This window comes from Vipera berus, assembly GCF_964194415.1.
Source record: "Vipera berus genome assembly, chromosome: 10".
Classification (NCBI taxonomy): domain Eukaryota; kingdom Metazoa; phylum Chordata; class Lepidosauria; order Squamata; family Viperidae; genus Vipera; species Vipera berus.
Genome location: NC_138213.1, coordinates 758,359 through 777,554, shown reverse-complemented (window position 1 = coordinate 777,554; position 19,196 = coordinate 758,359). Strand labels below are relative to the sequence as shown.

Genomic DNA, 19,196 nt, shown 5'->3' with positions numbered 1-19,196 from the left:
GACCAATGCGAGAAAGGATGGGCAGCCAGGCCCATACCCCTCCTTCCCTTTACTCAATAAAAAATCCCAACAGAGGCAAGGAAAAGGTGGTCCCTGGTGTGCAGGCCCACAGGTTGAAGCAGCTGCCATACAGGAAAGGGGCCATGCGGGGCAGGGGGAGAGAGGGGACGCCAGTCAGCAGGCTCCCATCTCTGCCTCGGGCCTTCCCTTCCGAGGAAGAGGCTGCCAAGTGGCCAGGATGGCTGGCTTGCCTTGCAGCTGGGGGGGGGGGTACAGCAACTCTTAGTGTAATGTGGGAAATGAGATGCAGCCCACCCCTCTTTTTTTCATGCTCAAGGCAGAGAAGCAAAGGCAGGCTCAGCTGTTATGAGGGGAGGGGGCAGCTAAGCATCTCGCAACACACCAGGACAGAAGCCACAGTGCCAGAAGACCTGCAGGGCAGGACAAATGCTAGACAATGTTGGGCTGATACCAAAGTTTACGTGCACCCCCCCCCCAAATATTGTGCAAGAGTAGTCCTGGGAGGGGTGCCTGGTCCAGCTGGTCAGTTTCCCTTCGCAGTCCTCCCAAAAGCATCCCCAGGGAGCAGCGAGGCAGGAGGGAGGGGCAGCCCCCCCCCACTGGGAGCTCCGCTACTTCCGGAGCACCGGCCCCTGCAGGCTCTGGACGTAGGAGAGGGCGCTCTGCAGGGAGGTCAGGCAGTAGCCCTCTTCCCCAATCAGGTACCTGGGAGAAAAGGGAACCGGTCAGTCCTGGGGAGGGCGAGGGAGGCGTTGCTCAACCAGGGCTCCACAGAAACAGTTCTCCCCCCCCTGCTCACAGAGTCCCTCTCCTCCCTCCTTTTCCACCCCACCGTCGTACACCTGCAGTCTGCTATTAGTAGCAGCGACTGCGCCTCTGGACACTCACAATTGGCAGAGGGCAACGGAGTCAGACGCCTGGCGACAGGGCAGCCCAACTGCCGTGCCTTCTGTCTGAGCCCTGGAAAGGACCCCGTGCCTACCCTTCGTGGATGAACTCTTCCAGGGCGGCACACTCGGAGACCAGCTGGGGCAAGTTGCTCTGGAGGACCACAAAGGAGAGGATGGGCAGGAGGTCGTCTGCACCGCTGCAAGGGGAGGGCAGAGTGAGTCGAGCCTGGCTCCACAGCCAGCAGTGCCGGGGGACGGTGGTGCCAGGGACTCCAGCAGCATGGCTGCTTTCAGGGCAGGGTCTGCCCAGTGAGTGGCAGGGATGGCTTCAGAGCTCGGCATCCCATCTGGATAGGACACTGCAGTCAAGTACTCACATGGCGGAAGATGCCGGTTGGAGTCGGCCCCCACAGTATTCCTCTGCACATTCACAGATGATGCGCAAGGTCCGCACTGAAGAGACAGAAAGGGGGGGGAGAGATGAGGAGGACACGGCACACAGTTCTATGCACAGGGAAAGTGGGCCACTTCCCTTCGCCCTCCCAATTCCCACAAGCCTTTCTTAGGGCAGCCCTTCCTGGCCTTTCAAGCCAAAGAGCAGGGAAGGCAGCCCACTGTTTCCAGGGAGTTCTCGGCCCCTGGTAAACTTAGACCTCTTAACCCTCCAGCCAAGCCAGCTGGCCTTTCCCTCCCAATTAGAAAGTCTAGCCTGTCTGGGGTGGACGAGGCCAGGAAAAGTTGCCGGGCTAACTGCGAAAGCTCTCAGAATGTGGGCAAATCTTGGGCTCCCTCCGGATTCCAGCCCATCCCAGTTTGGCCCCCTTGGGCTGCAGCTGCCACCAGGCCTCACCGATGCACTCCAGCTTCCTCTGCGGGCAGCTGCTGAGAGGGAGGAGCAGCAACTCCTGCACAGCCGCAGCGTATGGGGAAGCCCCTTGTGCCTTGGGCAGCAGCTTGGAGGGGATGCCCATCTCAGTCGGAGCGGTCTTCCGGCGCAGCTCCATGCTCCTGGACAGAGCCTCTTCCTGGGCCCCATAGACAGTCCTGGAGGGCAGGTAAGAGGAAGGGAGGAGCTGAGCAGACTCCCCCTTTTCCTTTGCCCAGGCTCCTTGCCGGAAGACGGGGGGGGGAGGGCTTTCTTCCTCTTCCTGCCCAGCAACCCCCAAGCTTAACTGCCCCCTTTTCAAGGCACCATCCGATCATGATGGCAGGCGGCTGCTGGCTGCCCAGTCCCACCTGTACACAGTCAAGAGGGGCCCCCAGAGTGGGCCAAAGAAGGCTTCCTCCAGCCGCGCCAGGCACTGATCCTTGGCGGCCGCTGTGTTGAGCCCTTCAAAAGCCAGCAGCATCAGGGACAGCAGTCTGTCTGCAGAGAGGAAGCAGCCCAGCTCCATCAGGGCGAGGGTCTAGGAAGGAGAACTGCGAGCCCCCCCCCACTCCCATGGATTGGCCTGCAGCAGCCGGCAAACTAGATTCCCCCCACAAGCAGTCCAGTCCCACTGAGGCCGCCCACACAGGGACCTCACCGATGGAGTTGTGAATGTCCTTCACGACCGCCTTGAGGGCTTCCTGCTGGGGGCCCTTCTTCCCAGCCAGAGGGCTTTGCAGGGGCCCTGCTGGACGTGCTTCAGAGGCTGACAAAAATTGCTCCAGGTCCTCAAAGGAGCTCTCCCGGTCAGCCGACGGGGGGGAAACACGTCCTCCTTGGGGGGGAAGCAATGGGCTCTGGTCCTCAATGAAGGGGGTGCCAGAGATGCTATGACGGAGGTTCAACTTGTTGTGTTCCTGGACAGAAAACATGGAGTGCAAGCTTTGGGATGAGCGCAGCCGCCGTCCCTCAGTGGCCAATGGCAGGAAGGCCTCAGCATCCAGCGAGGAGGAGAGGGACCAGCCGCGCGAGACGTCTGTCCTGCTTTGGCTGATGAGAGGATAGACGCGGTTGTAGACCGAGCATTGCAGCTTCTTCAGCAACTGGCAGATGGGATGATCCGCAAAGCTGGAATCAAGGAAGGGGCCGTTACCGAACTTGCCTGGGGTCCATTCCTCAGGAAACTGGGCGGCAGGAACCACCACCCCCTTTCCCCCTTGCGCTCTCTGCAGGGACCGCTCTTGGACGTCTCGTCCGAAAGAGGCTCCGGCAAAGCCCAGCAGCTGAATGTCCTTCTGTCCCTCCAAGCCAACTCAAAGGTCCACTAAGGGAGGAGCGACCCGGTGGAATTCTTGAAATCATGGCCTCTACCTCCCCTCAGTCTCATCCCGCACTGGGGGTTTGTGCATTTTGCCTGAAGGTACCTTGCAGACCAGAGGCTTCGAAAGCAAAGACCTTCCTGCACCCACACCTCCCTACCTGAGCAGGTGTGAGAGAAGCTTTGGCACCAAGGACAGATCACTGGGATGCTCCTTCAGCTGGGCCTTCCACGACCTCGGCCAGTCCTGGGGGGTCGGGGAATAGAGCAGAGAACACCGAGCTACAGCCCCCCTTTCATCTCTCTCAGCCCCTCCCAGTCTTCTTCTTGGGGGCTTTTGCACATGAAGAAGCACCCTGGAGCTGCTTACTTACATGGTCCTGCTCATACTCCAGGATAGCCGCATAGATGGCCCGCTGCTCCTGCTCTTCTGGGGTCAGCACTGCATTACTAGAGAACCTCCTAAGGGGTGGAAGAATACAGTCTCGGAGGAGCAATTGGGCCCCCGCCCTCCCCACCCGTGAGTGGAGAAAGAGGGCCAAGTATCCCAGGCCCAGCTGACTTGCCTGTTGGCAGCTTCCTGCAGCCGCAACCGATGCTCCTCCATCTTCCTCTGGAGCTGGAGAGGGGGCAGAGTCAAGGTCCTCCTCTTCAAACTCCCCCAGACAGCCCCCACCCTGGGGGGCAGTTGGGCCAGTGCCAGTCCAGCTCAAGTGGGGAGAAATGACAAAGGACCAGCCAGCTGCAGGGACGGCGAAAGAGAAATCAGAGGAGGCGGAGCTTAGCCGCCCTGGAGTGGTCCACCCAAAGTGAAGTAGGATGGGGATCTGGGATGGGAGACCACTACGGAATCCCAGGACTATGAACTAGTCTCCTGTGGGTTTGCCGCTCAGCCTGGGGGAGTTCTCCCTTCCTTTGCTACAGAAGAGCCAGAAAGGATACGGCCTCTTCCCGGGCTTTTGCGATCACCAAATTCTCCATCATCTGACGTTGCAGAGAAAGGGTCTGTTGAGCAAAAATTAGCAGTAAAGCACAGTCCCCAGGACTAAGCAGAGGAACGGAGGACGAGGGAAAGGAACGTGTAACCAACCAACCAATCTTTGTCTTAAAAGGGCCTCATCTCAGCCTCCATTTCTTTGGCAAAGAGGGCTCCTGAAGTCTCCTCCCACACAAAAACTATGTGTGGGCTATATTGTCTGGCTCACACGGGACCTCAGAGGCCCATTATCGTCCCAGCCGGCCCCACTTGCCAGAGAGGTCTTCTGCACTGCTTGGTTGGGGTTCAGCCGGGCCAGCCGGGCCTCGTAGGTAGCTCTCAGCTTCTGGTTTTGCAGTGATGCCTCCTCCAGCGGGCTTAGTTCTCTGCTGCAGGAGGAGAGCAGCAGCTCTTTCGAGGGCCCTGTCACCTGGTCCAGCTCCAGGCAGCAGGATCCGGGGTCCAGCCACCCAGCACCCAAAGCCCCCCTCCCAGCCCCCTCTTACTTCCTGGGGCTCTGCTCTTGAGTGATCTGCAGCTTTTGGAACATCTCAGGAGGCAGAAAAGGCGAAAGCTTCCTGCCTTCATCAGAGGAGACTCTGCGGTGTCGGGAAACCGGAGCAGGGCCCACCTTCTTCCCCCCCAGCTTGGCCTTGGCCTTTCCTGGAATTAGGGAATTAAGAAAAAGACAAAGCCCCGTTACGGTCAAATCAAACACCTCGGGACTCACAGAGGGGCAAAACAGGCCCAAGCAGCAGGCCAGAGAGCAGGGTCCAAGGGAGAGGATTGCGAACCAGACAGCCAGGAAGACAAGCACTGGGGCCTGAGGGCAAAACCCAGCTCCCAACCTTTGCGTGAAAGCACTGAACACATTCGAATTATGAGGCAGCCCACAGATCAGACATCTACCCAATTAAAACACAACAATCAACACTAGGTGTATTCCAGACCGATCGGACCAATCTTGAGAAGCTAAGTTGGGTCAGACCTGGTTGGCAATTAGAAAGAAGACCAACAGGACACTGGAAAGACAGGCGGCTAGTCTGGGAAACTGAAAAACCATTTCCGTACCTTTGCCAAGGACGGGACTGGAAGGGCTTGGGGAGCCGACGGGAGTGCGTGGCAACTTAAAGCGGTGGTCTCCAAATGTGGCAACTTTTAAGACTTGGGCTCTTCAGTTCCAGAATTCTGGGAGCTGAAGTCCACCTGTCTTAAAGTTGCCAAGTTTGGAGACTCCTGACTTAGCGAAACCTTTATTCTAAAATCACCCCTCAGAGAGGAAGCTCTGCTAAGCAGTGAGATCAATGGTCACTTTCCGGCCTGAACCATCTTTTGACCAGGTCCCACTGAAGCAAGGAAGACCTCCCTTCTTTTGTTCTGCTTGGTGAGAGGAGGGGGCTGCCTATACAAACAAACAGAGCTCACCTATTTTAGAAGCGCTGCTCTTGGCTCTTTCCAGGCACTGCTCCGCTACCTTGAGCATCTTGGGGGTATCGGGCGCCAGGTCATTTTCATCCCCTTCGGGACAAGGAATGTGTGATTGTGTCTGTCCAATTACAAGGGGATGCAAAACCCACCTCAAAAAGACCTCCAGGAGAGCTCAGTGCCAACCCTCTGTCCCCTCTGCCTGTCAGGATTTAGCCATTCTAGGGCCCCTCCCCAGTGGGATCGCCCAGCTCCAGGAAAAGCCATTTTTGCCAATCATTCCTTCCCCAAGAACAGGAGATGCAGAGTTTCTCAACTAAGGACTGTTAAAAGGCATGCAGACTTCCACTGCCAGGATTCCCCGCTCAGAATGGATGGCTTTGGTCCCGTCATCCTCACAAGACCTGCACAGCATCCTTTTCTGAAGCAGCTTCACCACCCAGGAGACCAGGAGTGGTGGGTGATCAGGTAAGGGTCTTGAGAAGGGAAGGGCCAAGCGCTGCAGCTCCAAAGAAAATGATCTTGGGGTTATTTAACTCATTTGTCAGGGTTACATCTTGTCAAAATGCCCCTATTTGGAGGGGGTGTGTGTGTTCTATGCTTTCTATTTTATTATGCCAAAGACACCAACTCTGAAGTTTAGTTTCCCTAAAGAAAAGGTGTGCTGCAACCAAGCCCATCTCTTTCGGATGGTCCCAGGGCAGGGAGGGGTGGGAAAAGCGGGGGTTACCAGTCGTGGCTGCTGCCTCTTCCAGGAGGACCTGGGCGATGTAGCTGATGCTCTTTAGATATTCCACGTAGGCTTCCTGCCGAGGAGAACAGTTCAGTGGGGTGAAAAGACAGCTCTATCCTTAGGACCACACCAGTTTCTGGCTGGCCTGGGTGGACAGCCTGTAAGCTGCAGGAGGCTTGCTTCATTGCCCCCCCTCCACAAGAGGTCAAAAAGTGGGTTAGTGTACAGGCACTCCCTCCACCTTGGACCTGGTTGACCAACTGAATTAACTTGAAGAGGCCAATGCAGAAAACCAGGCCCTTCCTGGGAGGGGAGCCAAAGGAACGGGGGTGGGGGGTCCGGAGGCAAGAGCTGCCCAGCGGTCTGGCTGCAGGATACTGCCGACTGGCCCAGGCCTGGTCCAGTGATGCTTGCATCTTGGGTTCATCCATGATCAGATTCATGGGCTGCGGCGGTGGGGGTGGGGGTGGTTAGGAATCTGGGCAGGGCAGGAGAGGCTTCGGCAGCGTAAGGCGGAGGTTTCAGCTCTCCAGGCAACGGGGCCAAAACACCGAAGGCCCCTGAGGCGGAGGTGGGCCAGCAGCAGAGGGGCTGAAAGACCCCCTGGCCTCCCCTGGCCGCTGTCGCGGAGAGATCCGGGACGCTCCCCCGCCGCCTCCCGGGAAAGAAGGGGAGGGGCAGCCCGGGCGAGGCCAGCAGCCCCCAGGCCTTTCCTGAAGGGCCCCCGGCGCGCCACGCATTCCCGCGGACTCGGCTCCGGCACCGGCGAAGACGCCCCCCCACGCGCGCCCCTCACCCGCGGCCGGTCTCCGGCGTCCAGCTCCAGGGCAGCCTTGGCCAGCTTCATGGCGCCCTGCAGCGGCTTCACCGGCGGCTCTGCGGCGGCGGAGGGCGCGGCCGCCATGGCGGGGCCGGAACTTCGCCGCCAAGGAGCGGCGGCCGCTCGGACGGGGCCGGACTGGGGGCCGGGCGGACCTGCGGGCCGGAGCCGGTGAGGTCAGAAGGGGCGCGGCTGCCGCCAGCCCGGCTCCGCCATTGCTCCGCAGGCGCCGGGGGGGGGGCAGGGCGCCCGGGGGTGGAGCGCCCCTCGCTCGTGACCGGCCGCGCCCGGAGCGGCGGCTCGGCTGCCCCGGCGCGGCTGCCCCGTCTCTAGGCGGGGCAGGGGTCGCTCCGCGCATGGCAGGAAGGCCCGCCTGGGCTCCGCAGCCCCTCCAGCTCAGGCTAGCGCCCCGCGCCCGGCCCTGCGGGAGACGAGGGCTTCCTCGCAGCGCCTCCTTTCCCGAGGCGCCCCGGTCTCCCCGCTGCCTTTTCTGCGCCCTCAGCCGGCCTGGCGAGTCCCCAAATCCCGACTGAGCAAAGGCGAGCGGAGGGCGGCGTGGGCACCGGCACCGGGCCATCGCTCCCGGGGTCGAGCAGCCTGTCCCGCCCGGAGGCCCTCCGGGGCGCCCACCCGAGCCCACCCCGGCCGGCGGGCATTTCAGGCGGCGAGGGGCAGCGGGCCGGCCGGCAGCCGAGAGGGTCGGCGGCCTCGGAGCCCCGTCTCCGGGCTCGCGGGAGGCGCTGCTGGGACGGGCTCCCTTGGGGGTTTCGTAGCGGGCCGGTCCTGCGGGCGCCTCCTTCGGGAGGGCGCCCGGCTTCTCCGCCCGCCCCGCGGCCTCGGGGACTGCCCGGCGGGGCTCGGCTCAGGGTCGAGGCCGCGGGCGGGGCTGCTGCTGCCGGCTCGGGCGGGCCGGCGGGCTCCTCCGTCCGCCAGGGGCGCTGCGGGCCGGGCCAGCCACGGGAGGGGGACCGGCGCCGGAGCTCCGAGCGTCGGCCGGTGCGCGCTCCGTCTAAGCGGCCATGAAGCGGGACCGGCGTGGCCGGTTCTTGCCCGCAGCGTTGGCGGCCAGGATCGGGTCAGAACCGCCGCCGGCCGAGATAGGCAGGCCAGACTCCGTGAGCCGGACGCGCCGCGGACGCGCCGCCGCCGCCGCCCGGGAGGAGAAGACCGCGCCGGAGCCCAAGCGCTGGGCCTCGCCGGCCGCGGAAGCCGCAGCCGCAGCGGCCGTGCCGGGTGAGCAGACCCCGAGGCCTCCGCCGCGCCGCCCCTGCGGAACCCGGCCCCGAGCGCCGGCTGGCCCTGCAGCCCCGGGACTGGGGAGGGCCCCCGCCTGCTCCCGCTTGGGCTTTGCCAGGGCGGCGGGCGCCGGAAGGGCGCTTTCCTCTGCCGGCCAGCTTCGCCGGCTCCGAGGGGGACCCAGAGCTCGGCGGGCGGGAGGCGCGGTCGGAGGAGCTGGCGAGGCCAGTCCCGAGCGCTGCCCCGAAGGCTCCCCGCCGCTTGGGTCGGGGCGGGCGGTGCCCGGCAGGCCCAGATGCGGGCAGGCGGGCGGAGCGGCTCGAGTTGCGAGCGTTCCGGGGATTTGGGCACTTTTACGTGGCCGGGATGCCTGCAAGGCCCCCAAGTCGCTTCCTTTTACCTTTTACCCTCCGGGTAAGTGGCCCCTCCGCCGAGCTCGGTAAGGCCGAGAGGCCGTTCCTGCTCTGAAAGGGCTTCGCTCTCCGATCCAAGCCCGGAAATGCAACGCAACGGGCCGGATTCTGCTCCAGAGGCAGAACGTGCTATTTTGTATCAAAGCGAGCTCAGATTTCTCCTCTTGGATTTTGGCAAAACTGGTTCCTGCTTGGGGTGCCAAAGTGAGTGGCTGGGAAATTGCACTTCCTGAGCTGAAAACCGGATCTGCGCCTAGAATTCAGATCTGCAGTCAAGAATAAAACCTTGCAAATTGTACCCTTCTTAAACGCCTGCTCCCATCAGGGTCCAAACTGCTTTGTTTCCAGAGAAAGGGGCTTTTTGGGTGAGGGAAATTTGCGGGGGGGGGGGGCTATTGAAAAACAGAAAGGAGCACCAGGTGTTCTTTTAAAGGGGGAGGTCCTCTTCCTTGGTTGGGGGGAGGATGACCTTTGGTGCAAGGAGCCTCTCTGGGCCGAGGGGCCAGACCAACTCCTCTCTCGCAATCCCTGCAGGAATACCCCGGGCCTTGACCACAGGCTTCTGCCGGCTTTGCCACGGGAAGTTCTCCTCGCGGAGCCTGCGAAATGCCTTTGGGAAGGTCCCCATGGTGAGCGAGGACTCGGAGAAGCAGCGGTGCTTGGACCAAGTCTTCTTCACAGACTTCCAGCGGCTGGTGGGGGTGACCGTCCAGCAAGACCCCTCTCTTCCCCCGTTTGTTTGCAAGAAGTGCCACGCCCAGTTCTACAAGTGCCGCAGCGTCCTGAAGGCTTTCATGCAGAAGGTGAACGTCTCACCTGCGGGACACCCCAAGCCACGAGGAAAGTACGTTGAGCAGCCTTCCCTACTCCTGGTCTCTGTGTTGCCTGTATCTGCCCCCCGCCTGAGGGGCGGGTACCTTCTTATCTGCCCTGCTGATTTCCAAGCCAGCCAAAACAACCCAGTACTTACTGGTGGCTCGCAAAGAAGCACGGTTAATCAAGAGCTTCCTGCTCTGATCTCTCTGCCGTCTCTTCTCTGCAGGAACAATTTAGCCCAGCCTTCACTGCCCACTGCTTCAGCCGGAGAAGGAGAAGCGCCTTGTCTGGGTAGGTGAGAGGCTGAATTCCTGTCCATGGAGTTTGCCTGCTGCTTCCGAGCTGAAGGGTGCTTCTTCTTGGCATGCCCTTGTGGCTGGAGGCCTGCCAGCCAAGGATGGTCAAGCACAGGCCTTCTAGCTCAGATACAAATTTGTGATCTGAACTGAGGAACGGAATGTGTTTTCTCTACAATTTGAGCATTAAGGCAGCTAATAACTCCCAAAGAGATTTTACTCAGCCTGCCACCTTAAAGCACCTGCGCTGGTCTTTAGGATTTCCCAGATGTTTGAAGGCAGCTGCTGACTGACTTTCAGTGATGTTGTGTCTAGGAGATGCTTTGAAGGGGCTGATGATGAAAGTTAGAAACTGAACTCATTATAATAAGTTGTTACTGGTGTATTTTATGTTTGATGTGGCTAAGTCTAGAAAGCTCCCCTTCCTTTAAAAGAATGGAGAGGCACAAGGGGCCTGAATGGCAGGGCACGGATTTCATTCCTGTACAGGGAAAGCCCCCGTGCCTGCCCCCAAGTAGGATTCCTGCAGGACTGTAATCATTAGTCTGCAAACTTCCACCCCCTAGTCTGATGCAGTCTTGTGCCTGTTTAAAATTAAAGGTGAGCCTCACATCACACCTGCTTTATATGCAGATATGAAATAGACAATGCTTAGCTGATTTATCCTGAAGAACACAAACAGGATCCATTTTCAGTTTTATTTTTTGAATGGAAGAGAGTTCTGCAAGTGATCCAGCGTCTTCCTAGCAGGGACTCCACATCCCTGGGAAGGAAGCTGTTGGCCAGTCCTCCGGCTGCAGCAGGCCCAGTCCGAACATGGCAGGCTATCCTCAAGTTTAGATGGGAGGCTGGACCATTTGGTGAGGTTTTGCCGCCGTAACTGGAACGGGGTGGCCTTGACAGTAGGCCATTTCTCTCCCTGTGTCCTGCAGACCTGATCACCTCCAGCCCACAGTGCCTTCGCCAGCTGGTAAGGTGGAGCCACGGCCACGCGGAGAACTGCCCGATGGCACCAAGTCTGCAGAGTGTCTTGTCATCCAAGTACTGCGGTATCATCAGAGCCGTGTGGGGCTGCGAAGAGGGCCACAGTTACATCATGAGCACAGATTCGGACTGCAGCACCTTGCTGGTAGACAGTGCCCTGGCTGTCCAGTGGGAACTGAAGAAGGACGCTCCTCGGCACGTGACGGGCAACGGGGTGGCATCCGACAGCTCCGGGGCTGCCGTTCCATCGCTGCAACACCAGCACAGTGCTGCTAGGGCAGTGGCTGGCCAGCAGCCTGCAGACAGCAGGACTGCTTTGCCGGCATCCAGTGCAGAAAACCTGGTTCCTGAGAGCCGAGGTTTGCCTTCCTTGCAAGACCCTTTGCAGGAGGACCTGCTCCAAGCAGCCTCTCCCCGGTCAGGTAGCCCAGGTAAGAGAGCGGCTTCTGACAGCGATGTGAGCTACCCCACAGGAGCCGATGTGTTCAAGCTCAAGCTAAGGAGTCTCCCATCTGGGGTGCTGGCCCTGCGCCTACATCTCTGGGACTCTTGGCCTTCCTGTGTTCCCCTCCTGGGTCCAGAGGAGAGGAGGCGACAGATAAATGCTCCCGGGTCTGCTTTACAGAGCGCTTCCCTTGCGTGTTTTTAGTTTCTGCCCTGTCCGTTGGTTCTTCACCCCTTTTAGTCCAGAGACCCACCCCCCTCTTCAGAAAGAAGCAGGCTGAGACCTTTTCATCTGTAAGGGCCGAGGACCGCTGGATGGGAAGGCCACTGCTCTGCAGGGTGCTCTCCTCTGCTCTTTGTAACCCGTGCCATTTTCCTTTTTCTAGGACGGCCGAATGAGAAGCTGGCTCTCTCTGCAGCATCAGATGAGCGGGTAAAAGACGCGTTCAGTGACCTTTCTGAGGGGTGAGAGAAGAGGGGGATTGAAATGTCATCTTTGTGCGCATGAAAATGGTGGTGTTGCAGGGAGACATTTATCACACCCCACTGAAAGGATTTGGTTGCTGAGACTGCAGGGAGGGAAGGTGGTAGTTGACTGGCCGAAGAACAGCTTTGGTTATAAACTTGAGATGCCTTCTTGGGATAGTTTGACACCAGCATGCTTTGAGCAAGTTCCACATTAAATTGGTCTGTCCTATTGTTTGTACGAGTGAGAACAGAACGCTTTCTTTTGTAGGAATTTCCAAGGCCAAATTGAAGCTTTAAAAAACTATTTGGGGGCCTGAGCCCTCACCGAATCCCTAACCTGACCATCTTGGTCGGCTGCTGAAAGCTGTTGCATCTGGAGTTCCTATACTGTTTTTTAGAGTTGCTGAAACCAGGATTCTATATGCTGCTCCTGAGCTCAATGGGGAGGAGCTTCCACATTTTCCAAGGTCCTTTTCAGGAGAGCCTGCAGCCCCATTTGCCGTTAAAGTCACCCTTTGTCCAACTGCCATCTTTTGGACAGAGCTGTCTCCAATATTGGAGCGCTGCTGATCCCAGAGAAGTCAGGACAGAGTTGGGTGACTTATTACGGAGGGTGGGGATCACTTGGTGAATAATCAGCTCAAGCCAAGGCAGAGGCTACAGTGGCCGCACCACCGCCTTTCCTCAAACAGCAGTTGCTCCTTCTGTGGCTTCCAGGAAAGCCTCGCCCACTGCAGAATTCTGGAGCGCGGAGGAATGGCTGAGGAATGGTTGCAGGCTCGCTTTGGTGTTCAGCCCTCACCTCTCCAGCTGGTGATGGGGGAAATAGAGCTGCTATAACACCTGGGATAAGCGGCTGGCCGGTTATTATATTTGAAGCTGGGAAGCCTCCGTGTACAATTTTAAAATTTTGCTAATACATAGAGGTTGGGGGGGGGGAAGATTGATTATACATTGGGACAAAACCGAGTAACCGTTGCTGGTGGTTCTAAATATTAAAATGTCTTGAGATACAACTGATCACAGTAAGTGACTGGGATCTAGAAGCCTATTTTCTCTGTCCCACAACCTTCCCTAGAATTCTCTCAGGAACGTCTACAGGCATTTTTTAGCTTCTAAAAGGGATCCTGCAATCGACAGACGCTTGAATCCCGATTTTCATGAAAGCCGTGAATGCCAGCATCCAGTTACTTGAGAGGCCAGGTTCTCGTGGCTCTTTTCACGCAGCCGGCTTTCTCCCCTGCCTTTTGGTGGCCTGGTGGCCTTTGCACGGCCCTTCATCAACCTGCTCTAGGCCATTTTCTTTTGGAGAAGTGAAATTCATTGATTCAGAGCAGTTGGCCAAGGAAAGGTAACTTGGCTACCAAACTGCATTTTTATTTTATGTATTAAATTCTTGTTTTGCCTGTACACTGGCAGCTGACTGAAGTACATTGTATTAACCGTTCTATTTTAACCAGTGAAATGATGAAAAGTTTGTCTCCTTTCTCAAGAGAGTCTTCAAATGAGGATGAAAACCACAAGAGAGCGCAGTCGTCAGATGAATCTTTTGAGCCGTATCCAGAAAAAAGGTGGGCCTTTGCTCCAGGCCGTTCCACCTCCTGCGGGTGGAGAGGCCAGGAACGTTTCCCTTCTCCCCACTTCCATATCCAGAAGAACAGCGGACGCCAGCCCCTTTTCCTGCTTTTTCCTTTCCTCTCAGGGGGTCCAACAACAGAAAAGTGGAAAACAAGGAAGCAAACGTGGAGGAGCCGAAAGCCAGGAAGAAGCCAGGACCCAAACCTGGCTGGAAGAAGAAGATCAAGTGCGAAAGGTATTGGTGGCGGCCCTGGTTAAGGACCTCGAGGGGAGCCTGCCCCACTTCTAACCCAGCTGCCCTCTTCTTCTCCAGGGAGGAGCTGCCAAACATTTACAAGTGTCCTTATCAGGGCTGCACAGCTGTGTACAGAGGGGCGGATGGCATGAAGGTAAGCCAGGTCGCCCTGCGAGAGAAGCCAGTCACGGCCGGGGGGCGGGGGGAGGAGAGGACACCTTTCAAAAGGGGGGGGGGGAATTCCTTCCAGTCACTTTCAGTGCCCTTAGCCAGCGCAAGGAAAGCTCTGTCTAAAACAAGTCTGGTGGTTGCAGTCTTGCAGTTAGCTGCATTGGAGGAGGGAAAACCCCTTTTAGACCCTAAAGAGAAAAACAACTGGCTTGCAACTAAAGCAGTGGATTCTGCAAAGCCGATTTGATTGACAGCATGGGGCTGGTACATCAAAAGGCTCAATAGCTCCTGCTGATTCAAAATGCCAAGGCACGTGCCTTGAAAGAAGGGGTGAGGGAAGAGCCAGGGATGACCCTGGCAGTGAAGCAGGCCAGAGGGTGATCCACACGCCTAAAGCCCCCTCTCCCATTGGGTCTAGAAGCACATCAAAGAACATCATGAAGAGGTCCGGGAGAGGCCCTGTCCCCACCCAGGATGCAACAAAGTCTTCATGATTGACCGCTACCTTCAGCGCCATGTGAAGCTCATTCATACCGGTAGGCCCTGGACGCCGGCCATCGCCCGCCCACCCACCTCTCTTCCCTCCCTAGATGGGGCTCATGATTGGGATTTAGTCTGGTGAAGCTCAGGAATGCAGCCTTGTTGCCCCCTCCCCTCCCCCACGCAGGACCAAGGACTGCCCTTTCCCTGCAAGGATCTCTGTAGGATGAGCAGAGACCACCAGGCCACTCCTGAGAAGAAACAGCCCTCCTGCTCTTCATCCCACAGGATTCCCAATAGATCGGGACTCTCGCATTCCTTCCCTAACCAAGTTATTCAAAGATCCACAACTGCCTGTCAAAGGTGGAGCCTAAAAATGGCATCTCAGGGAGAAGCCCGGGATTTTCTTCAGCTCCCCCCTCCCACCGTTTTCCTGGTCCCAAATGTGAGGGCACCTGCCTGCAGCCAGTTCTAGAATACAATCCCCCCAAAAACAGAGAATTTGGCATTCACAATCTAAAAAAATCTCGTACAAGGCTCAGACAAGGAATAATGGTGTTTTCTTCTCCAACCAGAGGTGCGCAACTATATCTGTGATGAATGTGGCCAGACATTCAAACAGCGCAAACATCTGTCTGTCCACCAGATGCGCCACTCAGGAGCAAAGCCACTTCAGTAAGTGCTGGTGCCAATCCAGGAGTCTGCTTAGAGCTGCATTTGGGAATTTTTAGACACAGGATGAGCTTTGCCTGTGCGCACACCATCCGATGTGAACTGGCTCTGGCTCTCAGCCCCGAGATTATTATTTTTATGCCTCCCACGTCCTCTAGTAAGAACGCTGCTTCTAGGAAGAAGGTTTCTAAATAAGCCGGCTAGAGGGGCCTCCGTTCTGTAAAAAAAAAAAAAAGCAGCTGCCAGGCTTCCTTGCTTTGTTTCACAAAAAGAGCTTTTTGAACATTTGATATGGAATCTGGACTTTTCCAGATATGGTTCAAAGACCAGCTAGAATGTAAAGAGCTGAGAACATTTTTACCCACCTCTGCAAAGCTGGGTGAAAGCAGGTCCGCCCTGTCCTTTGTGCTCTGCTTTCCCTCCCCAGGTGTGAAATCTGCGGCTTCCAGTGCAGACAGAGGGCCTCCCTCAAGTACCACATGACCAAACACAAGGCGGAGACAGAGCTGGAGTTTGCTTGTGACCAATGCGGGAAGCGCTTCGAGAAGACCCACAACCTCAATGTTCACATGTCCATGGTGCACCCCCTGACCCAGACGCAGGAGAGAGCCAAGGAGGGTGAGCCGGAGCCCAGGCCGCTGCTGGACACTGTGGAAGGCCAGCCTATCAAAGTAGAACTGAGTGCGCAGCAGGAACCCACCTGAAAGCGCCCTGACACAGCTTTGCATCAAGCGCACCGGACAGGAGATTGTCAATCTTTTAATGGGCTCTTCGGAAGAGGCCCTGGGAAATAACTTCTGCTTGCTTGCGAAGATCTCTTCCGTGCTGTGACCGCTCTCTTTTTGTGCTTACGTCAACAACGGCTACGACATCCTATCGAGAAGTCTCTCCTTTGCCAAAAGGCAAGGTCCGTTCTGCCCTTCCCGCTGATGATGATCAAAAGGCATCACGCCTGTTATAAAGGTGCGTATAGCTCATAAGACGCCCATAAATTCCTTGTGATGGATCTCGAGAATGATGGAGACTTGAATCCAGATGTTTTACATTAAATTCCAAAGCCAAGCTCAAAACGAAGAACAGGACATTTGTAACCTAATTTTTATTGTCCTAAGTCATAATTAGCTTGTAATAAATTATTTACACAGTACTCTGGACAGATCTGGCTCCAAGGCACATACTTAATTTGTCCCATCTTTGGCTGGGGGTGGGTGGGTTGCAGAAACTCATTTGAAGCCTAGTTTATTTGGGGGGGGCCTTCAGTCTTCAGAAAAGCAGGAGTCCTTCCTCTAGCAAATCCCCTCCTGTGCTGATGAGGGCTGCTCTGAGCTCTGGATCTAGATCGCCACAGAGGTCCAACATCTGGGGAGGGAAAGAGGTGCTGATGTGGCTCTGGCCTTAAAGCAAAATCTTTAGCAGAGCCAAGAGAGTGCTGCTAATCCTCCCTTGGGAGGAAAGAATGGCTGTTGAGCAGTGTTCTTTCCAAAAGCATCGCCTCAGAGTCTATCTACAGTTTCTGATCGCTATAGATAAGAGCAGTCAGGGTGTGCCAGAGCAACAAAACAGACAATCCTCCCTCAGTGAGAAAGATGAAAAGTCTGGGGAAAAAGAAGCTGCACATCTAGCTAGCCCCTCGGATCTGTTCTAACTGACAGCTGCTCTGCAACTGGCTTCTTTTGAACTAAAGGGTTAGGTCCCCATGAACTCATAGAGCAAAATGGGCATCGCCAACAAACTCGGAGTGCTTGGCTATGGTTAGGAGGGCACTTACTTTTCTGGGCTGCCCTATCTATGTTTCCTGGGAAAATACATGGGAAAATCCCATTGGAGGAAAATTCCACTTAGGATTAGGGTTAGGTCACCATGAACTCATAGAGCAAAATGGGCACTGCCAACAAACTCGGAGTGCTTGGCTATGGTTTGCTAGAGCTGATTGATCCTGTTGTCTATGTCCTTGCAGGGCTGCAAAGTTTCAGTAAAGGCTGAATTTGAAATCGGTGCAGCCCTAGTGAAATTTATAGGGAGAACTTTGTAAAGCGTGTGTGATCGAAAGTAGGAAGTGCTGTGCTATACACTCAGAAAGGCTCAACAGAAGCAGGACCAGCTTCTAGGCCACTGTGTCTTTCAGATGTTTAGAGCAGGCACTCACCTCTTGGAGGTTGGAGAAGCTCTCTGGAGGACATCGGGGGATTGCCCAGAGTAGGAGTTGCCGCGCTTGCTGGATCAACATTAACGAATCTCCCTAGTGAAGACAAGGCAAGTTCAAACCAGCTTTGTAAGAGATTCAGAGTAAGAACTGGGGGGACTGCAGCTAGTAGTGGATGTCCTTCTCCAGCCATCCTAGGTGTCTGGCCTTGCTTAAGTCTTTCCTCAGATAGCGAGCAATTGTATCAGACGTTCAAATGGACTGAATGTATTATTCTCGTTCAGACATCACTTTGGCTAGCTTTCTGCACTTGTTTTTAAGTTTTCATCAGCCTGAGTGTTTGGATCGCCCTCCCCAGAATCCTCAGCCTCTGGCCACGCTGGCAAGGAATTCTGGGAGTAGCAATCCCAGCACATCCTTCCTGTGAGAGAAGGGCGCTTTCTGTTTTACAGTGCCAGACAACACAGAAATGCAACATCCTTGGCATCAGTTACATTCTCTTGGGATGCAGCCAGCACCCTCCCTCTCCCCTCATACGTGTGCAAATGCGCAGCAGCACCACTCGGCCCACTTCTGGGTGCTGCCTGGGTGAGCTGGGTGCTTCCCAGTTTCTGGATCGAGGCAATCCACCCGTCAGATGGGTCAGCGATGGGTGCAAATCCAGCCATTGAAGGAACCTGTGTGCTCACGAGATTGCAGACGTGCAGACTCTGCTCCCTCTGGCTTGGTCCAACCACCACGGCCCCTTCTGTAAAGAGCTGGAGCAGTTGCGTGTACATGTCAACAGCCACGCCGAGGAACGTTCGCTCTCTGATAAGCTCTTCCACACTGAAGGTGAAGAGGAGGCTGGGGGAAAGTGGCAGATGTTAAGCAGACAGCAAAGCCATTCAGGGCATCTCTGCATTACCCGGAAGAGACAAAAGCTGCAGGCAGAGATCAAGCTGGGGGAAAAAGAGCCTCTGCACACTGTCAGGACAATTGTTGGCCCAGAGTCTTGTGAGAACATTTGAGCCACTGTCATAGCACATCCGCAAAGAGAAGCGGGCTAGTCCCAAAGGTAAAGTTACTGTCAAAGGAAAGTGAACAAGGCACTTCTGGGGTGCTTCAACCGCACCCCAGAAAGCCCTTCTCAGGGAGGCAACACCCCACCCCCAGGTCAGAGTGAGACGGGGGAGCTCTTGGGATTAAGAGCAAGGAAAGCCTTGTCCTTCTCTTTGGTAAGCGATGCCAACCTGTCCTGACAGGTTCCTTCAGCCGTTCTCCCACTGCCCTCCTGCTCCCTGAAGTTCACCTTCTTACCTGTAGAAGGCAACCGGCAGCATCTTCAAGTGCTGATCGGACACAACATCACGCAAGAGCTGATAAAGCTCACAGCCTGAAAACCAAAAGGGACAGGAATCCTTGAGCTTGGTTTTCAGAGCGCTGCCATCAGTCCTGCCCTGGAGCTACCGTAGAGCAGCTTTTTTGCACCTTTTCCTGCTGGACAGAAGACAGCCAGCCAGCCAGCCCCTTCTTCCACCAAGCGCTGAAGCACCCTGGAACCCCATTCCAGAACCTTGTGAACATCTGTCCCTTCCTGGAAATAAGAGACAAAGAACATTTTTATTTCTTGATCCTTGCCACAGACACTGTGCAGCTTTAAACAAACCTCAGCCTCCCGTTCCCCATCTGCAAAAAACTTTTTCACAAGCCACCCGCTATACTCTCTGGTGGTTTTCTGTGAGTAGGCCTCTAGCCAGTTTGCACAATAATGCACATTTAAAAGGATCTGTGTGGTGTTTTAGATGCAAATCCAAAAAGGGATTCAGAGCATGAATCCGCAGCTCTTTAAGGCAGTTCAACTTTAGCCTCAATCAATGTAAGGCAAGGCAGAGTCACCATGTCTGCAAAGGTCAAGCCAGGGCGGGCTTCACAGTCGCTTGGCCTTCCTTCATTTCCCCACCCCAACCAGCCAGTACGGAAGCAGAACTCGCCTCTGGTGCCACTTTTGCCGAGATGAAGTCCATGACGGAAAAGAAGAGGACGTACGCCAGGAACTGCCAGTTTGAGAACCATGAATAAAAACAGCCACAATAGTTACTGACCTGAAGCTGGAGCACCCGGTCCCTCAGCCAGACCACCGGATCCAAGGTCCCTCCCCAGGCAGCATTTTCTAAACTTGCATTTGGCCAGAACTCTCCCCCAAGAAGATTTTCCTCCCAGAGGCAGA

The 19,196-nt window shown here is 56.2% G+C and overlaps 3 protein-coding genes across 10 annotated transcripts in view; 1 reads left to right on the top strand and 2 right to left on the bottom strand.

Moving 5' to 3' along the window:
• Positions 1–497: 497 nt before the first annotated feature.
• VPS9D1 (VPS9 domain containing 1) lies at positions 498–8,777 on the bottom strand. 4 transcript variants are annotated; one of them, XM_081335980.1, is made up of 15 exons: positions 8,688–8,777; positions 6,229–6,304; positions 5,499–5,619; positions 4,580–4,736; positions 4,348–4,462; positions 4,040–4,102; positions 3,664–3,716; positions 3,472–3,559; positions 3,259–3,344; positions 2,438–2,907; positions 2,148–2,277; positions 1,762–1,955; positions 1,289–1,364; positions 1,004–1,108; positions 498–726 (listed from the first exon to the last, which is right to left on the bottom strand). In XM_081335980.1, the coding sequence occupies exons 3-15, from the start codon at positions 5,554–5,556 to the stop codon at positions 633–635; spliced, it is 1,689 nt and encodes a 562-aa protein (XP_081192106.1). In that variant the 5' UTR covers positions 5,557–5,619; positions 6,229–6,304; positions 8,688–8,777; the 3' UTR covers positions 498–632. The 4 variants fall into 4 exon arrangements, with proteins under 4 accessions (XP_081192106.1, XP_081192105.1, XP_081192103.1 ...); XM_081335979.1 differs by lacking the exon at positions 8,688–8,777 and adding an exon at positions 7,028–7,577; XM_081335977.1 differs by lacking the exon at positions 8,688–8,777 and adding an exon at positions 7,028–7,577 and having other exon boundaries at positions 5,499–5,591.
• Positions 5,567–15,998, top strand: ZNF276 (zinc finger protein 276). Of its 5 annotated transcripts, XM_081335974.1 has the most exons (11): positions 7,869–8,284; positions 9,235–9,544; positions 9,743–9,807; positions 10,745–11,227; positions 11,627–11,705; positions 13,202–13,279; positions 13,411–13,521; positions 13,600–13,675; positions 14,111–14,228; positions 14,748–14,847; positions 15,272–15,998. In XM_081335974.1, the coding sequence occupies exons 1-11, from the start codon at positions 8,071–8,073 to the stop codon at positions 15,546–15,548; spliced, it is 1,911 nt and encodes a 636-aa protein (XP_081192100.1). In that variant the 5' UTR covers positions 7,869–8,070; the 3' UTR covers positions 15,549–15,998. The 5 variants fall into 5 exon arrangements, with proteins under 5 accessions (XP_081192102.1, XP_081192099.1, XP_081192098.1 ...); XM_081335976.1 differs by lacking the exon at positions 7,869–8,284 and adding an exon at positions 5,567–5,966 and having other exon boundaries at positions 13,411–13,675; XM_081335973.1 differs by having other exon boundaries at positions 7,866–8,284; positions 13,411–13,675; positions 14,114–14,228.
• FANCA (FA complementation group A) overlaps positions 15,929–19,196 on the bottom strand; it is a 22,999-nt gene continuing 19,731 nt past the window's right edge. Inside the window, exons 38-43 of the mRNA XM_081335982.1 lie at positions 18,957–19,023; positions 18,458–18,559; positions 18,287–18,362; positions 17,677–17,833; positions 16,991–17,083; positions 15,929–16,203 (exon numbers count right to left, since the gene is read on the bottom strand). Coding sequence (XP_081192108.1) covers positions 16,108–16,203; positions 16,991–17,083; positions 17,677–17,833; positions 18,287–18,362; positions 18,458–18,559; positions 18,957–19,023 — 591 coding nt within the window. The 3' untranslated portion in view covers positions 15,929–16,107. The remainder of the gene's footprint in view (positions 16,204–16,990; positions 17,084–17,676; positions 17,834–18,286; positions 18,363–18,457; positions 18,560–18,956; positions 19,024–19,196) is intronic.